Source organism: Lissotriton helveticus, chromosome 1_1, assembly GCF_964261635.1.
Source record: "Lissotriton helveticus chromosome 1_1, aLisHel1.1, whole genome shotgun sequence".
Lineage (NCBI taxonomy): Eukaryota > Metazoa > Chordata > Amphibia > Caudata > Salamandridae > Lissotriton > Lissotriton helveticus.
In genome coordinates, this window is record NC_136057.1 from 1,410,141,060 (window position 1) to 1,410,160,845 (window position 19,786).

The following is a 19,786-nucleotide window of genomic DNA, read 5'->3' on the forward strand; positions in this document are numbered from 1 at the left end:
GGGGAAGAGAAATAATGGGAATTTTTCCAGGCTACTGCTAACGAAGACCAATGGGTTGGAACTACAGACCTATACCATATGCTGCTATTGTAGAAATCCAGCCTACATGTTTTTGGGGTTGCAGCCCCAATCCCTAGTTGTTGAAACAAACTTGAAGAATAGTACCGGACAATAAGTCATCGAGAAGACTGGAGAGAGAAGCAAGGCCACCTTTAATTTAAACAAATCATTCTGAGTTTAATCCGTAAAAGATGATGATTCATTGAGTGTGAAGTTTCCTGACTGTAAAGGTTATTGTGTGTATGCCAAGCTTCACAAAGTGCTGGGCTAGCTTAAGAATGTGGTGAGGTTGCCGGTCTGAGAAGTGTTAAATAAAAGTGCCATCGCAATATTTTCTGTGGGTTAAAGTGTTGATTAAGTATGAAAAGGGGCAATGTGGTTGAGGTTTCATCCCTTGATGCGGAGTCATGAGATCAATGTCCGGAATGCCAGGGTGACCGAATATCTGCAACCGCTTGAGGTGGGAGCAACTTTAAATGTCATCTATGCTCAAGCCTGTCTGTTGTATCATAAATAATGTTGCGGTGATCCTTGATGCATAGACAATGTGAATGTTGTGTTTGAAAGAGGACACCACATTTCTCTGGGGCAGTGATACTTGGAGCACAGGACATGTTTGTATTGTTATTGGCCTCTGCTTCATTAGACCAATCACAGCATCCTCTGCATGTGGAAGAATGGGGACTGGCCATAATCTCACCATCTTGTGTTTTTTTTGCTCCTTGCAGGATAGCGAAAGGGTACCAGGCATCGCCCGATTTGCGCCTGACCTGGCTTCAGAACATGGCCGGGAAGCACTCGGAACGCGGCAACCATGCAGAGGCGGCCCAGTGCCTTGTCCACTCAGCCGCTCTGGTTGCCGAGTACCTGAACATGCTGGAAGACTGTCGCTACCTACCTGTCGGCTGTGTGGGCTTCCAGGTATGCTTTTGGGGAAGGTAAAGGGTGGCCTGTTAGGACCAGAAGGGAAATGATGGCTTAGGAGACCCCAGTATCTTAAAATGAGGCTTCCGTGAGGCCGACTGTGAACTAAATTAGCCTACATTATGCTCCCATGATAAGCACCAAATATATCACCTAATTCATAGATTTTGAGACTGTAGACAGCCTATTCCTCATAGTAATGCAACAAACAATTTTTGTGATTTGATTAGTGTCTTGCCCGTGAGATGCAAGACAACGCCCCTGCATTTCAGAGGAAGCAATGTACGCTACAGTATAGAGTGACGTGAAGGGCCTAAGTAGTCCATTTCAGAGCACTGACATGCTTCTATAATATATCATACAGCTCTCCTTCAACCAGATGCACCTCTGCTCTGGACAGGGATTCAATGGAGTGAGTAGTGTGTTTAAGAACATTGGTCCCTGATGATGTCCTGTTTTACAATCCAGACTGTCGTGTCATGTGTTCTCTGGAGTCTGTCCAGGTCCTCCAGCAGTAGCCCTCAGAGGAAATGCAACAATCCATGAGAGATTTTTATAAAAGCCCGAAGCAACCCCTTCCTGCTGCTTATTCCGGTTGCGGTTCTTATCTGACAGTGCTCCAAGACTTGTAAACTTTTTTGCAGGTTTTGGCTGGGTGCCCATTCGCTTCATTCTGTGGCAGGAAGCTGCTGCAGTCTCGAAGCCATCCAAACAGCTCCCTTAACCTGTATTAGCACATCAACACATCTTTTTCGGAGAGAATGTGGCCTATGTGCTTAACAATATAGCTTTCTGTGACTGTCCGTCTTCTCGCCATTGGTCTTCTCGCCTATCTGCCTGTCTGTGTTTTTCTGCTAAACTGGCTGCTTCTCTAATGTCTGCAGGACAATGATGGCCTCCTTCTGTGGGACACTAAATGTCATTTTTAATTGTTACATTAAACGTCATGCACGACAATAAATAGCATGCACTTCTGCTGAGCGTAATTGTCGCAGGTAATTTGCTTACATGTCAAAGATTGAGCACCCCACACATCAAAAACTGGTGAAGAGGCTAACAGTCCACCTCAATTGCCCCACCCCTCCAGTGCCATAGTAGTTGGTTTGTTGTTAGGCCACCCTTTTGCTTCCAGGGCTTACACTAGCGTAGTGTAATAGAAATATTCAATATATGCTCTTGGTGTCGGTCAGATGTCCTTGGCTATCGAAGCCTTTGGACGCACGGTGGAGGAAAATGTTTCCACATTTACTTTACAGTCTGCAGCCCTTCTGCGCCACCTGGCCTGTGACGGCACTGGACCCTTCATGCAGTGGACGCCTATTTCCTTTTTTGCACACAGAAGTGCTATTGGAGTTAGTCGTCTCACGGATTGGGGCACGCCAGTCACGTATCGTAGTATGGTCACAACTGGAGACTTGGGTATATCCGAACCCTCTATGCTATGAGAGATATAGGGTCTATTAACTCTTCCTAGAATGTAGTAATATACCCACAGGTCCATGTTAGGTTAAGAAAAATCTACTTTTCGTTTATTGCATCAGTGGCATTCGTGGCGTGGTGCTTTCACATTTATTTTGTTGAGTAAGATATAGCCGATGCAGGAATTTAAAATGGCAGAGCTTGTGTCTGTAATTTATTGATATGGCTTGCAACCGAGCGCAGCAATAGGACCATTTGCGTACATCCCATAGCTTGCCCAGATAGTTTTCCCATAGTTGCACGCTGGTATATATTCAACTACTCTGACATGGTTTGACAGCTACTAAACTCCATAGTAATAACCTTTGTGAGTGGAATGGATTTGTGTAGGTCCTATGGGAATGTCGTGCTGTCTAACCTGACTGCTTGTCTGAAGGTGTCGTAGATCTAAACACCCAGAGGGTGTCTTTGTATTGTAACAGTGACAGAGCCTGTCTACGGACATATGTCCTAAATCCGCTTCTGTTTATTTAGAGAGTCCTTTACCGCTCTCTCGGTCACAGGCGGTGCCAGATTATCTAGAAGGACTACTGTTGGGGGGACCTTTGCCTGGCCGCTCTGTATGTGCCTTGCCTTATTGGTTGTTGCAGCTGTGCCGGTGCCATCCCCGGGATAATTCATTTGTTTGAAGAGACAAGTCTGAGCGAAGCGATCTCTATCCTGTCCGTCACTGTTACAATGTGTGGTATGAGTGTGGCGTGGGAGGTACCAGTATGCTGTAAAGCAGGCCTGTGCTTTTTGGTGGATGTACGACGGTACAACGCGTGGTATTACCACGCGTACCGTTACAACGCGTCTTTTACAACGCAAGTCGTTACCACGACTTGCGCTGTAGGGGTGCGGACTTAGGAATAGTTTAATTTACTATTCCAACACCAGCCTACGTACAGTAGTGAAGGTGTTGGAATAGTAAATCTACTATTCCTTATCTTAGAGCGCCCTCCAGCGCAAGTTGTGGTTACGACTTGCGTTGTAAAAGACGCGTCGTAACAGTACTGCGGGGTAACATCCGCGTTGTAAAGGATATTCCCCCTGTTTGGTAGTATGGGCCAGAGACGTTATAAGGCATGGGCAAAGTGGGTGCTGGCCCAGGGCCCCAGCCCTTTAAGGGGGCTCCTGATAGGCTCTGTTCTGCAGACCTTGAATGATTCTTCAACACAGTGTGTTTTAAATACCCTTTTCCTTTAATGTATTTTTATACAGGTAATGTGTGGAAATGTATTACAAACATTTTTCAGACAAATGTTTTTCAACACCATGTAAATCCATTACAATTTTTTTTTTTCAGATTAAAACAGGGACGGGAGGGGGGTCACAGAGGTTATTTGCAATAAATGAGTGAGCTGCTGCTGCTGCGTTGCGCAATTGGAAACACGTGGTACAATCCCTGAATATTAGATAGAAGCACATCTAAAAGAAGGACCAGTGTGCATGTGTCTGTGCACTGTCAGTGACATGGACAAAGAAAGCATAAAGAGCTGTAATGGGATCATGAATCTAAAACTGTTCCAAACCGGGGCCCCCAAAATACGTTTGGCCCCAGGTCCCAAAAATCCTTAAGATGTCCCTTGTATGGGTCTGGGAAAGCAAGTAGGCCCCCTGATGAAAGGCAGTGTCACGATCTCCGCACCAGCCGAATAAACTCAGTTCTCAATGTTTTAAAAAAGCTTTGGGGCAGTGGAATAGGGATATTCACAAACAAGTGCAAGAGCTTAGGCTTGTTTTCAGTAGGGCTGTGTGAATTACATATGTTGTCAGACAAAGGTGCACAGTGACTAGTTTGAATCTCTACAACCAATTTGAATCCCATGGTTTATTTACAATAACATGGAAATACAACCCAAAAAGGGAAATAGTTTGAAAAAGAGACAAAACCTGTTGTATTCGGCCATTTTATAAGGAGAGAGATTTTTGAACCAGCTGCTATAAATTATTCTAATAGAATCTCTGGCAAAATGCAGACAGTGTCCTCTGGCAAAGTACTTCTCATTTTCGCTACCACGGTTTTGAAAACATCTTCTGACAATTATTAATATATTGCCTGGTACAAATATGTGTGTGTTTTGTTGCAGTTATACATCCCTTCTTTGGCACAGAGTGGGGCATGTTCTGTGGTACAGTGAGGAGCAAATTCTTTGGTATTTTGAGGGTCATGTTATCTGGCACAGTGAGGGGCCTATTCCCTGGCACCCTGCTTGGAATGTTATTTGACACACTGAATATTCTCCAGCACGATGGCAGAAATATCATCTGTCACAATGATTGACATTGCCTACAACAGTGTTTACGTGTAAGTGCCAGAGACGCCATTGTACTACAAAATAAATCGTCCTGGGTATACAAGAGATAATGTCGGAGAAGTCTGTTTTGATTTTTAGATAAAGGATTTCGCACTGTCTGTAATGGTGGTTGGGATAATACCTGTAGAGGCTCGTCACCTTTGACATGAAGTATGGCGAAGGGAAGGGGTTTTACTTATTGATAGGGAAGGGCGCTTGTTAAATCGAGAACCCACGTGTGGTGCGGCAGGGCACAAGTCGGGGTGGATGCCAGTGTCGGAGTTCCCCCACTATTTTTAGAAAGGGGCTCCGTGCCCTTATTATCCATAGACTGAGGTGTCACCCCGAGGCTCTGCATTGCTTGTATCTGAAACACTGAGAGCGTGTAACGAGGATTGTTTTTTCTCTAACACGAGGGGCAGTCTCTGGTACAGTGGTATATTAATGGCGGTATGTTGGCTGTATACCATGGCGCAGAGAACGTAATATTCGGTCTTCAAATCTATCTTAACAAGTGACCTTGGCTTTCTTTATTTTTGCGTAGAATATGCTGTTGGGTGACTCTTCCTACACAGTAAGCGGGAAAATTGTATTTTCACCGGTCCCAGGTTCTGTGTTTGGGTGTCTGGGCGCGGGATCCTATAACGGCCAGCAGGTGGTGCCGTCGACACGCAAGACATATCGCCTCAGGCGCAGCTTTTGTTGTAAACCTAATTTGTGCGTGTTATTCATTTTACAAAGGAGGTGCGCTGCATTCATTCCTCGGGATGCAACAAGACGCGTGCTGTGTGGTCGCTTTTCGTTGCCAAAATAGGACGACTGCCCAGATGCCGAAACCGACAAGCATTTACAATCCAATAGCAGGTCTCGCATTGCTGAACGTTTGAGCTATTGGCGTTGCTAATAATAACGCAACGCCAATAGTTCAAACTTTCAGCAATGCGAGACCTGCTATTGCATTGCAAATCTTTATTTTTTTATTCTATTATTTTATTTTAAATGCGCGATCTATCGCCGAACCACGAGGCCAAACTCAAGTAAGAAAGTACAGGAAGAAGGAAAGGGTGCGGCAACACAGGCTGTTACTAGGTGTCCACAGCTGCCAAGGTTTCAGGCAGGGGCGGCTGGTGACATTTGAAAGTGGTGGGCGTAAACTAATTTGCATATTGCACCGCATTGAGCGAGCGCAGCGAGCGAGCCCGAACCACCTTGCATCCATCCATACATCATTCATGCATCCATCCACCCATCCATCCATCCACCCACCCATCCTGCAGCCATACATCATTCATTCATGCATCCACGCATCCATCCACCCACCCATCCTGCATCCATACATCATTCATTCATGCAGCCACCCATCCATCATGCATCCACCCATCATGCATGCATCCATCCATACACCATTCATGCATCCACCCACCCATCCTGCATCCATACATCCACCCACCCATCCACCCACCCATCCTGCATCCATACATCATTCATTCATGCATCCACCCATCCATCATGCATCCACCCATCATGCATGCATCCATGCATCCATCCATACATCATTCATGCATCCATCCACCCACCCATCCTGCATCCACCCATCATTCATTCATGCATCCACCCATCCATCCATCCACCCACCCGTCCTGCATCCATACATCATTCATTCATGCATCCATCCATCCATCCACCCATCCTGCATCCATACATCATTCATTCATGCATCCACCCATTCATCATGCATCCACCCATCATGCATGCATCCATGCATCCATCCATACATCATTCATGCATCCACCCATCCATCCTGCATCCATACATCATTCATTCATGCATCCACCCATCCATGAGGGAGAGTTCGAACCTGAAGCCAGTCGCATCGGGTGGCCGATCCTCTCGGCTCTCCTTAATTGCTTTCTACAGATCTTAGAGTTCTTTTGCCGCACCCGCACTCCACGAGCTAGCATCAGGCGACAGGCGTCAACTTCATTCCATCACACCATTGCGCAGCTCCACTATTGTAGCTCCACTGATAATGATAATCTTTATTCGGTTTTTACAATTCGAAAAGCCATAAAAGATAACAAATTAATTTAAAAAACATTAAATTTAAAAGGTGAATTATACATTTGATTTCTTAGGTCGGACACATTATTTGTAAGGCAATTTAGAAAAAATAGCGGAATATGGAAAGTTGCAGTTTTACAGATTGTTTCTGTGTCTCATGATGCATTTTAAAAAATTTAATACATGATATACCGTACATTCTGAGTCCAAAAATTGAAGTGATAGCATCGCTGGGCGGCATTGTCTATGGCCCCATTTTTTTAATAGGGGAAAAAGCCAAGTTTTTTGGTGCGATTGATAGAACTTACAAAAAAGTACTGTATGAATGGTGGACTGTTGGGAATGTTCGTCACAAGGACACAGTGCCATATCGGTACTCCAATTGTTCTTTTCGGGGAAGGTCACCAGTCTGAAAAATGAATTCAACCTGAACCTTGTTAGGAGCATCTTCTCGTAGGTGGAAATCCCTAAGGTAAGATATAGCTGAATTTTCATGGTCTGCTGAATAATAATTGCATGCATGACAGATTTTTTTGTAGTCAGCATTGTTAGTCTCAGGGAATCCAAGTGACTCAATGCTACCTGTTTTAGATCTTTTTTAGAGATTTCTTTCATTAGTTCTGGATTATAATAGTATTTTTCAAATCCCAGATCTTGTAAAAAATTTCTGATGTAAGAAATCCAAGGAATTTTTTTAGCATGGTCCAACTCCATAATGTCTTGTATAATGTTTTTTGTCAGGTTATTTTCAGCAGATAACCAAACTCTTCTCCAAAGCATTAGAGGTTGGATTTTTATCAGGTCTTCGATAAATGGGATTCCCAATTCTATATGCGAGGCATAGATGGAAGTGCCTCGTGGTGTTGACAGAAGGAATCTCGTGAAGATGTTTTCCTCTTTTTGGATTGGGACAGTATTTGTATAACCCCAGATCCCGGCACCATATAATGCTGTGGATTGGCACTTCGCCGCATATATTTGCAACAGTTCCACTGGGGGTTTTTTCCCTAGTTTGTTGGAAAATTTCATTAGGGCCATGTTCGCTCTTTTAAAAAGGTGCCTCCTAGCTTCTACCGCCGGCTTCCAATTTTGGGCATCATCAATCATGATACCCAAGTAGGGGTATTGCGAGGTTCTCTCAATTTTTTGGTCTTTTAAAAAGATGGATTTTGCGGGTTTTTTTGAGCCACCGACTACCATAGAGAAGGTTTTTTTAACATTAATATGCAGATCCAGAGCTGCCATGAAGTCTGCATATTTAGTTAAAGATTTCTGTAGTTCAATTGGAGTTCGGGCTAAAATGACAGCGTCGTCCGCATAGAGCAGGGCGGGGATTAGGCGATCTTTTACTTTTGGGAGGTCTCTTCCCCCCTTCAACATACACTCTTCCAAACCGTTGGTGTATAAAGAAAAAAGAAAGGGGGCAAGGACGCAGCCTTGCCTCACTCCCCGCTCTACCCTGAATGGTGCTGTCAGTTCTCCTCCTGTCCCGAACCTCACTCTCGCTGTGGCCCCGCTGTAGAGTTCTCTTAAGAAGTCAAGGAGAGGAGGGTCTACTCCCATCTTGCTTAGTAGTGACCAGAGCTTGGTAAGTGAGACACAGTCAAATGCGGAGGAGAGATCCACGTATGTCATAAATATAGAACCTGATTTTGCCAATGTGTACTTAGAAATGAGCAAAGAGAGGTTTAAAGCTTGCTCGATGGTTCCAAAGCCCTCCCTGAAGCCGAACTGTAGGTCTGAGAGGATGTTTTCGTCAGCCACCCACTGTTGCAGCTTGCCAAGGAGGACTCTGCCAACTACTTTGCCCAAAGAGTCAAGAAGGGAGATTGGGCGGTAGCACTTGACATCTTGCCTATCCCCCTTCTTGAAAATAGGGACCATTATTGACGAAGACCATGAGTCCAGCAGTCCAAGTTCCATGGTTGCGAAACAGACCCTCGTAATTATTGGAATCCACAAGTCGGGAAGAAATTTAAATAGGTCGACGGGGACCCCGTCAGGGCCAGGGGCTTTTCCGGGTCTACTTAAGGATAATGCTTCTTCGAAATCTTGTAAGTCAACTTCCAGATGAATAGGGAAGGTGACTGGGTTGCAGCTAGACTGATGCAAACCTCTGTTAGATGTGGTTTGGAAGATTTTCGAAAAATGGCTCGTCCATGTAGCCTCGTCTATGGCCACATCTATTCTTGGTCCAGTTGAGTTAGATAGAAAAGGCGATTTGACTATTTTCCAGAAAGCCTGGGAGTTCTTCGAGAGTGCACTCTCGTGTAAGGCCTTCCACAAGGATGTTTTTAGGTCCTTTTTCCTCGTCTTTCTAATGGTAGAGTATTCTCTTCTGAGATTTTGGATCTTTGTTACATCTCTGTTGGGTTCCCTAAGAGCTTTCCTCAGATTTGACTGCGCTTTCGTGCAGTCTCGACTAAACCAGCCTGTGGTCTTTCTATTGTTTTGTTTGAGAGTTCTGGTTAATAGGCTTTTGACAAGTTCTATAATGGCGTTGAAGTTTTCCAGTATTTGCTTAGCCTCTGCTTGAGGATCAAGACAGATCAAAATGTTTTTGTAAGCAAGAGTAACTAGTTTCTTCGTTAGAATATTGGGATCCACTTTCTCCCATTTGATTGTAAAGCCATTAGTCTTGTTCAGCACGAGCCTATTCTGAGATAGGGTGTTGGCTATGGTTACCATCGGAGAGATCGAGAGATGTATTTGGAAGTTTAGACTTAGCGCTGAGTGATCGCTGAGGCAATTTTCTAAAATTTTGAATGGTCCCAGTTGCGATTTTAGAACTTCTGTAGCTAATATATAATCCACTGTTGTTTCGTAGCCCCTTCCTCTATAGGTAGGCTCTAGCTTGTCAGTTGATTGTAGTGTGGGATTCAGAATTTGCAGGTCCAGGTCTGCGATTACTTTGTTCATGGCGGATCCTGCTTCTGAATGGATAAAGTGCATTAAAGGACTGTCAGACTCGTCTACTATTCCACAGGTATCGATAATGGGGCAGGGGTGCAAATTGAAGTCACCGCCCCAGATTATGTGAGCGGTATCCCCTTTCTGTTTATAGTGAATGTGTTCCGTTATTTTGTATTGAATTTGGTCGAGAACATTCACAAAATTTTCTAGATCCAGGTTGCTATATATATTTACTGCTGTAACACGGGTTTTTTTCCCTACGGAGAAAGTAAGAATTTGAAAATTCGGAAGGAGGTCTGTCTTGATGATCTTTAAATCTACAATAGTGTTTGCCATGTAAATTACCAGACCCCCCTTCGGTCTGCCTGAAGTGCTAGGAAGGGCAGGAGAAGTGAAAGTTCTGTATCCCAGTAGGTGGAGCGCTGCCGTTGACCATGTTTCCTGGAGAAAAATGAATTGAAAGCCCTTCAGAAAAACCGCTGCCGATCCGTCTTCGATCTTATTACGGAGACCGGCAACGTTCCAGAAAACCATGGGAAGCTGAGTGGGTCCGCGATCATATACATCCTTATGCTTGTGCGGTATGGATGGGATGGGCATTGACTTTGGATGTGAGGATACTGCCATAGTTAGCAAGGGTTCTGGGGGTTTAGCTGTTTGTCAATCGACCATTTCCAGGCCGCTGAACCTGTTCGTGGTCGGAAAACCTAACCAGTGTTGCCCGTTACTAGTGACTTCGTAGTTAGGATCAAACGTTTGGTAGGGTGGTCTCTCCCAATGCTCCCAACTTCGAAATCTATTTTGGGGGCCCACAATCTGCCAGGGGGCTTCTCTTTGATGGAAGCTCCGATTGGGTGGATACCGAAAGTTGGTAGGTTCGGTGGGTCGCATTATATTATTAGTGGCCGCTGATTCTAGCTCCCATGGTTGGGGAATTGGCTTCTTCCAGATGTTGTCAAACTTACGTTGGTGGTTATTGTTATTATACCTTTTCGGGTAGAAGTAAGACAGGGGTCTTGTTACAATACCCCCGGGAAAGTTGTTACATTCCCAGGAGCATATATATTCAGCTATGCTGGGGTCCTCAAATGTGATGACTATACAGTCTCCTCGTAATGTTTTTTTTCTATATCCCACCCACGGGGTCCGGGACACTGAGGCTATTTTACTTTTCCAAGGTGGCGGAACGGGACGGTTTGTACTCAGCCAAAACTGGACCTTGTTCTTTAACGACCAGTTTGGTTCGGTTCCCTCACCTGTGAGTTCGGGAACCCCCGTCATAACCACCACGTAAGGAGTGGCCTCAGGTGGTAAGTTAAAGGTGGGTGGTTGATCGATTGTCCCCCTCGGAGTATTTTTTGTTTGGGGTGGCTTGGTACTTGTTGTTATAGGTGTTTTTGAGGCAGGGGTTTTCGGGGGAATAGAGTTTGCGGTTGATGTTGGTTGGGAACTAACTTGTGAAGGAATAACCGGGGGCGTGGGAGCTACATTTTGTGGAATGGGATTATTTGTCGGAAGGTTTAGTGTGCTTTGCTTTGTGGACTTTGGGGGAGGTACAATGACGGTTTTTTTAGATGTAGGAAGAATAGGCTCTGGGTTTGACGAAGGCTTGGTGTGGGATTGTGGAGGTGTGGTTTGTAAGAAACCAATGATTTTTGTTAACTGCCTCTCTATATTACTGAGTCTTGTTTCTAGAGGGCGAATATGAGAATTTAGAAGAAAGGCTACCTCTGTGATTAGTCTTGCTGATTCTCTTTGTCCGCCAGTGTTTAATGTGGATATTGAATCAGGCATTAAGGTATCACAGAGGTCACGCGGTACGTGATGGATTGTTACCACGTTATTAATTGGGGGAGCGGGGTGGTTAGGGGTCACCAACTTATTTGCGGTAGTGACCGTTGTCGAGGGTTTAGACATTAAAGAGGTTGTGGTATGATTTAAATTACTCTTTGCAATCCTCTTTTTTACCGCCCCCTCCCGTTTTCCTCTCATATGTCTGGTTTCTTCAGGTGTTGGATCGGGAAATATATCAGGGGTATTCTCCAGGTCAGATTCAGAGAGGGTTACAGATATTTGGGATGCTGACAAATCAACGTTATTGGGTAGACTAAGTCTATTCATAGCCGCCGCCGTTAGTGTTGAGGTTGACTGTATTTCTGGAGGTTTTGCTATTGCAATTAGTCCCATTGATGAACGACGCGCAATCGCCAAATCGGTGGAGACTCTACCCTCAATTAGACTAATACTCTGGTCTATAAAAGTATTAGCTTTGGACAGGAAATCGTCCATAGGACCTAGTAGTTGATCGCCTATACCGTTCTTTTTTGTTTTTTTCTGCCTTGTGGATCTAGTATTCATTTTGCAGTAAATGATCAGCTAGATAAAAGATTAATACGTTGTCGGATTATCAGGGGAAACGGACTGATTATAGAAACCTGTGTTGGGGAGGCCGGGGTATAGCTGTTAGAGGGGGGGGCCGGACCGGGCTCTTCCGTACTCTAACGGCCTCAAACGGCCCTGTCTTTGCCCAGTCTTAGCCCGGGCTGCGTCCCGCGCTGCGGGAGTGAAACGCTATTAAGTAGGTGGCGGTTTGGGTGAGGGGCGGGCCAGCAGGGAGAGCGGACCGGAAGCTCTTCCGTGGTCTCGCAGGGACTTCTGGGAGATGAAGTCCCTGCACACTCGCAGCCCCGCTGGTGCCTCACGCCCCTTACCGCCTTTCCGCCGAGGTCCTCACTTGTGCACGCAGACAGCAGCCGAGACTGGGGCTCCCCTGCGAAGCGGCGCCCGCGAAGCGGGTGCGGCGAGTCGTAAGCAGGGAGCCTCACACGTCGTAGCAGGAAGTGCGCTGTGCAGTCGGTGGCCTCTTCACAAAACAGTATGTGTCCCACTGGACAGGGATTGCCGATGCACTTTTGATGGATTTAGATGGGCGGGGGGCGCGCCAGCAGGGAGAGCGGACCGGAAGCTCTTCCGTGGTCTCGCAGGGACTTCTGGGAGATGAAGTCCCTGCACACTCGCAGCCCCGCTGGTGCCTCACGCCCCTTACCGCCTTTCCGCCGAGGTCCTCACTTGTGCACGCAGACAGCAGCCGAGACTGGGGCTCCCCTGCGAAGCGGCGCCCGCGAAGCGGGTGCGGCGAGTCGTAAGCAGGGAGCCTCACACGTCGTAGCAGGAAGTGCGCTGTGCAGTCGGTGGCCTCTTCACAAAACAGTATGTGTCCACAGTGGTGACACGCCGGAGACACGTGAGTCTGTGTGAATCTTGCCGCAGGATTAGCAGTTACCGCGGCGACGGCTGTGACAGTGATGTGGCAGTGAAGAAGGACGGAGGAGGGTAGAGGAGAGTGGCGAGTGGCGGGTGGTAGTTTTTCGTGGTATTACAAACAGCAGCAATATGCAATAAGCGGAGAAAAGAGATAAGACTGAAGCCCCTTAGTGCTCGCTGAGCACCTCGCCCCCACCACGCCCCACCTCTCCTCCTAGTTGATCACAGATCGCAGGTTACAGACGCAGGTTACAGGTGCAGGTTGCGTGTAGTGTAGTAGTAGGCAGGCAGCAGATCGCAGATCGATGGACGACGGATCAAGTTTTCAGCTGAGACTTTCAGAGTCTTTGAGTTATAGTCTATAGGCTATAGGTCGTCTGTAGACTGTAGACTGCAGGCACTGCTTCACCACAGCTTCTCCATAGGGTCTCCTTTTTGCAAGCAGGATCGGCCGAGCTGGGCTAGGCTAGGCATGGTTCTCGTAATGCAGGTCTCATCCTGGCGCTGTATGCAGCGCCGGGATTGGCGCCCTGTGCAACCCCGCTGTATGCAGCGCCGGGATTGGCTGGGGGGGCACCATGACTGCTCGCCCAGTCGCCCTGTGCAACCCCGGGGGCTGCAGCCCGCCCCCTGGTCCTCTCTCTAAGGGGAACTGCACAGGGGAAACAATCTGCGTATGTGCGGGCTAGTTTCTGCCCAAAAATCCACTTGCGCAGCTGCAGCAGGCCCAGCCCCCCCCCCCCCCCCCGATGCGCACTCCGGTGTCTCCCGGGTTCCCGGCCGGCGGGTAGCGCGATTATTTTAATATTTGCATTTGTATTTTAGTGAGGACGCGGTGGGTCCATGGGGCTTAGTGGGGCTACGCCCCTACGCCCCAATGGACGCACCGCGCCTGGTCAGGTTGCTTATGTGTGACATTTTCATAATTTCAGGGCAATTTTGAGTGACATTCTACAACTATGAGTAACACTTTTTCACGAGCAAAATCAAGCAATAAAGAAAACCTATAAATATCAGAAATTACACCCCATTGACCAACAAGAAACTCTAAGAAGATCTTAAAACTGCTGAAAACACCAGAAATGGAAGGGCACTTAGTGTTGACAGTGAACTACAAATTGTGTGAGACTAGGGGTGACATTTTCTCTCGAGTAAAACGAAGCAATTAAGTGCATGGAAAGAGATTTATTAGACCCTTTTGATGAACGAAAAACCCTAAAATACCTTGAAACTGCTTTAAAACCCCAGAAATAGAAGATTAAGATACTGATACGAAACGATTTGTGTGCGTGGAAGATATGAAAGTAAAGAAATTTTCATAAAACTTTTCACATCACCATGCCATTGCACTTTATTGCTCCCCAATTAAAGGTAAGCTCATGCTGCAGAGATCAAATAAGCACAGGGTAGATATTTTGTTATTCCGGCCTGTAGAAAAATAAGCGAAATCACCTAAAGATGGTAAATATTGGCAACCTTTAACTGAACAAACTACAAAGAAGAAAAGCAAATAGAAAGCATTTTAAACGTGTTTTAGTGATGATCCATGACTGTTGCTTAGAGCAACCAAACACAGAAATGGCACGTTACAAATAAATAAATCTGATTTAGTTTCCAGTTCTATTTAGTATTATGGCCAGGCATTAGCATACTTGATAAATCAACTAAGCTTTCCTTGGGAACGTGACAACCCTGGTCAGAATGCTTGACTCACATGACTGCTGCCATTCCACCACTGCCTGGGAGTGGGTCTCAACGCTGAACTCTTCTCCAGCTAACTTTTTTCCACAGCGTTGAGTTGTGACGTGTCTCGGTGACTCAGACGGACGAAGAGCCACAGGCAGCTCTCCTCAAATTTTCTTGCTCTAGATGGCAGCAGTTTTCGATACAGGATCCCCAGCATATTATTTTTGGGTGGGCCCACCTGAGCACCAGTGCTATCTTCCTGGGGGCTCAGCATGATAGTATAATTAAAAACATACTGCCAGTCACGAGCGAGGGCAACCCTCTCAAGCTTGGAGGTTAGCACACAGAGTGTACCGCCAATTTGGACCAGAGGACGCCAGCCTCATACTCTGGCTGTGCTTGTGGCGGGCACCGGACCGTACCAAAAGAAAGTTTAATTTGCCTGCCACCGCCACTCATTGCATGGCCATAATCCCAGCACTGTGCAAGGCGGGTGGCACCAGTTGCCGGCGACCGAGCAAGAAAAGGTGCCACCCCCGGGTCAGACAGCCGCAACAACTTTCAGCACCGTGAGCAGAGGCCGTGGTCAGCCCTGCCAAGTATCATGCGTCAGACTGACGCATTTCTATGTAGGGCACAATCACCGCAGCACAGTGAGAGCAGAAACTGTCTGCGCAGCTGCACTGCCCGCTTGTGCGGAGGGTGGCCGGGCCCGCCCTATGTGTGTCTGTGAGTGACACACTTGGGTGAATTAGCAACACTCCTAACCTTCTGAACCCGGAGCGAGCTGAGCTATTCCCCAAGCCAGATGCAAGCAGCGCGGACCGCGCTGCCAGCTTTCTGTCACTGTACTAGTAATTTAGCAGTGCTCCGGCTTGTTCACAGCCCAGGAGGCGCTATAATAAATGCATGACTTTCCATTTCAGTGCGGTGATGCGGACCACCACACTCAAATGCGTCAGTCTAATGTATGATGCGTGATATTTGGAAGGGCTGGGGGTCCCTGTGGGTGCAGTTCTTTATGTTGCTGATAGAGGTCCGTTTATAACTCCACAGGGACACCTAGTAACAGCCTGTGGTACTGCACCATTTCTTTGGTATGTGGATGGGGGAGGTGCAATGGGGAAGCTGCAACCAGTAGAAAGTGCTGCACTCGTTAACGGGCACTACGCTAAAAGTATGCATGACGATGTAAGGGAAACAAAATGAGGAATGCTAAAGCAGGGAGGATGGGAGGTGGTGGTATGGTGACGGCACTTGGGAGATTGGGGGCAGCAATGACGCGAGTGAGGGCTGGAGAGTGTGAGCGAGTGGCAACAGATTTGGCCCCCACCAAAAAAAAATAGTGATCGCCGACTTATAAAGCAGACCGCGTAAAAACACCAGAAAAAATTCAGTCGTTATGAGAGGTTACAAATGCAGACAAGGCGGTACCAAGGAGGGACTACTAAGCCTATTCACAAATAAAAAGCAACGATTTTGCAAGGACCGTAAAAGGAGCCAATTGAAAAGATGGGCAGAGCTTCTACTCCGTATCTCAATACAGCATGCCTCACAGAGCAGCGCATGCGCTGCCCAGGCTCGACCTAAAAAACAGGACGGTCCAGAAAAATAGAAGTAGGACTATAATTTTGCATCGACTGGAGAAAGGGTGGAGGTGCGCATGGCTGGATCCATAAAAATATTTGTCTTTCATACAATTTGGAACCTATGAGAAAGCATAAAAACCTTTATAAAAAAAATTGTGTTATAGTAAAGTTTGCAAACATTTCATATCAAATTAAAACAGTGCAAATAAGCTCTTTCCTTCTCTCCCACAAGTTGTGCTGACGCTAAGGGGAAAGATTGGAAGCTTGGGTGTCAGCTGAGGGGCATCTGAAATGCTGATTTTCTCCTCTTTACATCCTGCTGTGTGCTTCACTGAGACACTAAGGCACAGCAGGAGACTTATTAAACATCTTGAAAACAATTGACTTTTATCCCCGAAACAGGAGCAGGCCCTAGGAAATGTGAGCCTGCACTCTTTTTTAAATCTAACGTGCCCGCTCAGTTGCACACACACACTCTCCCCAAAACCGCGACATTAATTAGTATTATTTAAAATTGTCTGGACACTGGGACTGAACATGGAAAACCGAGACTGTACGGGGAAATCCAGAATTGTGGTTCTTTGGAGATTTTTTCCTGACAGTTAATTGACTTTTATTACATGGATTGCTTTTTAGGTCTCGACCTCTGCCAATGCGCTTGCGCATTGCAGATGTCGAGACTTATAGAGTTGGATCCACGAAAGCTAAACCAGGCGGATTGCGCCGAGTGCATGTGCCCGTGCACGCGCTTGCCATTTGCCTCCCGAGCCGCCTGCTTCGCATCATTGCATCAGACACGCCACAGCAATGCTGAGAGCTTCACTTCAAAGGAATGCGCCCCCGCAATGCCGAGAGCATTTCCCGGCCACTTTTAATTTCATTTCGCGGCCGCTTTTCATTTCATTTCGCGGCCACTTATCCTGCGTGTCTTTTGCGCTTGTTTCATTTTGCTTCCCAGCAGTTTCTTTCCAGCATTCATCGTAGTACAGCACACCACATTTTACGCTGCACTTCTGCATTCCATTCATACCTAGCACGGTAACACAGGTGGGTAGAGTTACCAGCCAATACAACATTATTTGTAATCTTCAAGTGAATTGTGTTTTTAGTACAGGAACCCGTCTTTTATTACCCCATATTCTACAGCATTATTCCATGTGTAGAGTATTTTTGCTTGTTAAGTGTTACTTGTGAAGACATCTGCTCTGTAAGGTCTCCTTGTGCTGCTTAGAATACCTTTGCGCAATCTATGGGTAATACATACATTGAGACCATAACACTACTGCTGCCCCTCGGACAGAAAGTTGAAGAATCTTCCTTGTATTTGCTGAATCCTTACATATTTCTAAATTCGTAATATGGCAAATATTTCTGTATAGAGTTATGCACCCTTGAATTAACACTGTAATTGGCTTGCACTTAACATAGAACACACACTTCACCAAAAGATCCATTGTGGTTTGAGCAGGAAATAAAATTACTGTTCCACCATTCACAATAGTGAGTCAGGCTTGGGGCAGCATCAGTACTTGGGCTTGCTATCTGAGAGTTTTAGTGGTTTGATGCCCACATCGCTTTTAGAGCGGTCTGTTTGGTCTCTAGGAGGCTCAAAAATAATGCTGCGAACGTCGCAACACTTCCCTGCCCAACCGTACAGACACTTCAGATGCAAGTGCTTCATTTGCTAGTTCTCCCAGAAAGGCTGTACAAATGTTTCCATCCTTCTTAGTGCTGCACTGTATCACTCATCAGTTCATTTCTGCTGTTTAGTTTATACTCTCTTTCCATGTTCTAAGTGTGATGACTAGATGTGTACTCTAATGAACCTGAACGATGATGCACTTTTTCTGTTAAATGAGAGCACAATTTACGTCTGGGCTTTGTTTGTTTCTCTGCTGTGCCCACAACAGTAGGCCAGTGTTGCAGTAAACCCCATTGTATCCACTCATTTGCCACTAAAGTTAAAAAAAGGTGGCACACGTCATCATATTTTTCTGTCATGTCATCCTTGAAAGCTGATACTTTTAAAGCAATTGTTTTTCCATAATTCAGTAGTCTGACTTAAAAGCCATCAAACAAGTTTAGGCTTTTCAGAAAACTACAGTACCTTCCTTAATATAGTTTAATGGCAGGAAGATCTGTTCTGCAATGGAGGACTATAACGAAAGCTCAGTTGGCGTACCCGCATTAGGCAAGGTTGAGCACCCACCTTATACTAAAAGAGCTTCTAATCCCCCTGACAGTAGTTCAGCCAGGGGGAGAAACATTTTGCACCACCACATTATCACTCAGCACCACCACATTATCACTCAGCACCACCACATTATCACTCAGCACCACCACATTATCACTCAGCACCACCCAGCACCACCACAGCATCACTCAACACCACCACAGCCTCACTCAGCACCACCCCAGCCTCACTCAGCGCCACCCCAGCCTCACTCAGCGCCACCCCAGCCTCACTCAGCACCACCCCAGCCTCACTCAGCACCACCCCAGCATCACTCAGCACCACCCCAGCATCACTCAGCACCACCACAGCATCACTCAGCACCACCACAGCATCACTCTGGAACACTACAGCATCACTATGCGCTACCACAGCATCATTCTGCGCTACCACAGCATCATTCTGCGCCACCACAGCATCACTCAGGGCCTCCACAGCATCACTCAGGGCCTCCACAGCATCACTCAGGGCCTCCACAGCATCACTCAGGGCCTCCACAGCATCACTCAGGGCCTCCACAGCATCACTCAGGGCCACCACAGCATCACTCAGGGCCACCACAGCATCACTCAGGGGCACCACAACATCACTATGCGCTACCACAGCATCACTGAACGCCACAGCATCACTCGTCGCCACCACAACATCACTCCACGCCATCACAGCATCGATCTGTGCAACCATTCAACAACAACTGGTTCAAATATGTTCTCTCAATGTTTCAAGCTTTATTACAAATGTCTCAAAAAAGATGTTAATATTTCACTTCTGTTCTTGGGTTTTCGTCACAATAAAATACACTGAACATAATCTTCACAAAAGTTATTTACTAAAGTTTAAGCGATTGCCATTATAAATTACAATCACTTTTATTTAAGTATTAATTATTTAAAAAAAATTAAAAGCCATTATTATTTGTAATATCAATACATCTAAGTCACGTAAATACAAAACATGTTGCATTACAAATGCTATAGGTGTCACATTTGCGAAAGTTATAACTATTGGCATTGTAAATGACAAAGCTATTAATTTAGCTATTTACAAAACCAACACATCAATAAAAAAATTGTCATTTACAAGACCAATAGCTCAAACTTTCATAATGCGAGACCTATTGCATTGCAAATGCTTGTTGAGAGAGCGACCCCTCCACGGCTAATTCACAGTGATTCATTAAGAGACAATGTGACATACCTGTCTGTCGGGCTGGGAAGAAAATAGGCCGGACATCAACATAAAAGTGGCCCCATTAGCGAATCAGATAACTAAAAAAGTAGCACATGTTTGCAAATCAG

At 46.1% G+C, this 19,786-nt stretch overlaps 1 protein-coding gene across 8 annotated transcripts in view; it reads left to right on the forward strand.

Moving 5' to 3' along the window:
- DOCK6 (dedicator of cytokinesis 6) overlaps positions 1-19,786 on the forward strand; it is a 439,831-nt gene that overhangs the window by 330,647 nt on the left and 89,398 nt on the right. For all 8 annotated transcript variants that reach the window (XM_078684817.1, XM_078684827.1, XM_078684835.1 and 5 more), the window contains one exon: positions 789-981. In XM_078684817.1, coding sequence (XP_078540943.1) covers positions 789-981 — 193 coding nt within the window. The remainder of the gene's footprint in view (positions 1-788; positions 982-19,786) is intronic.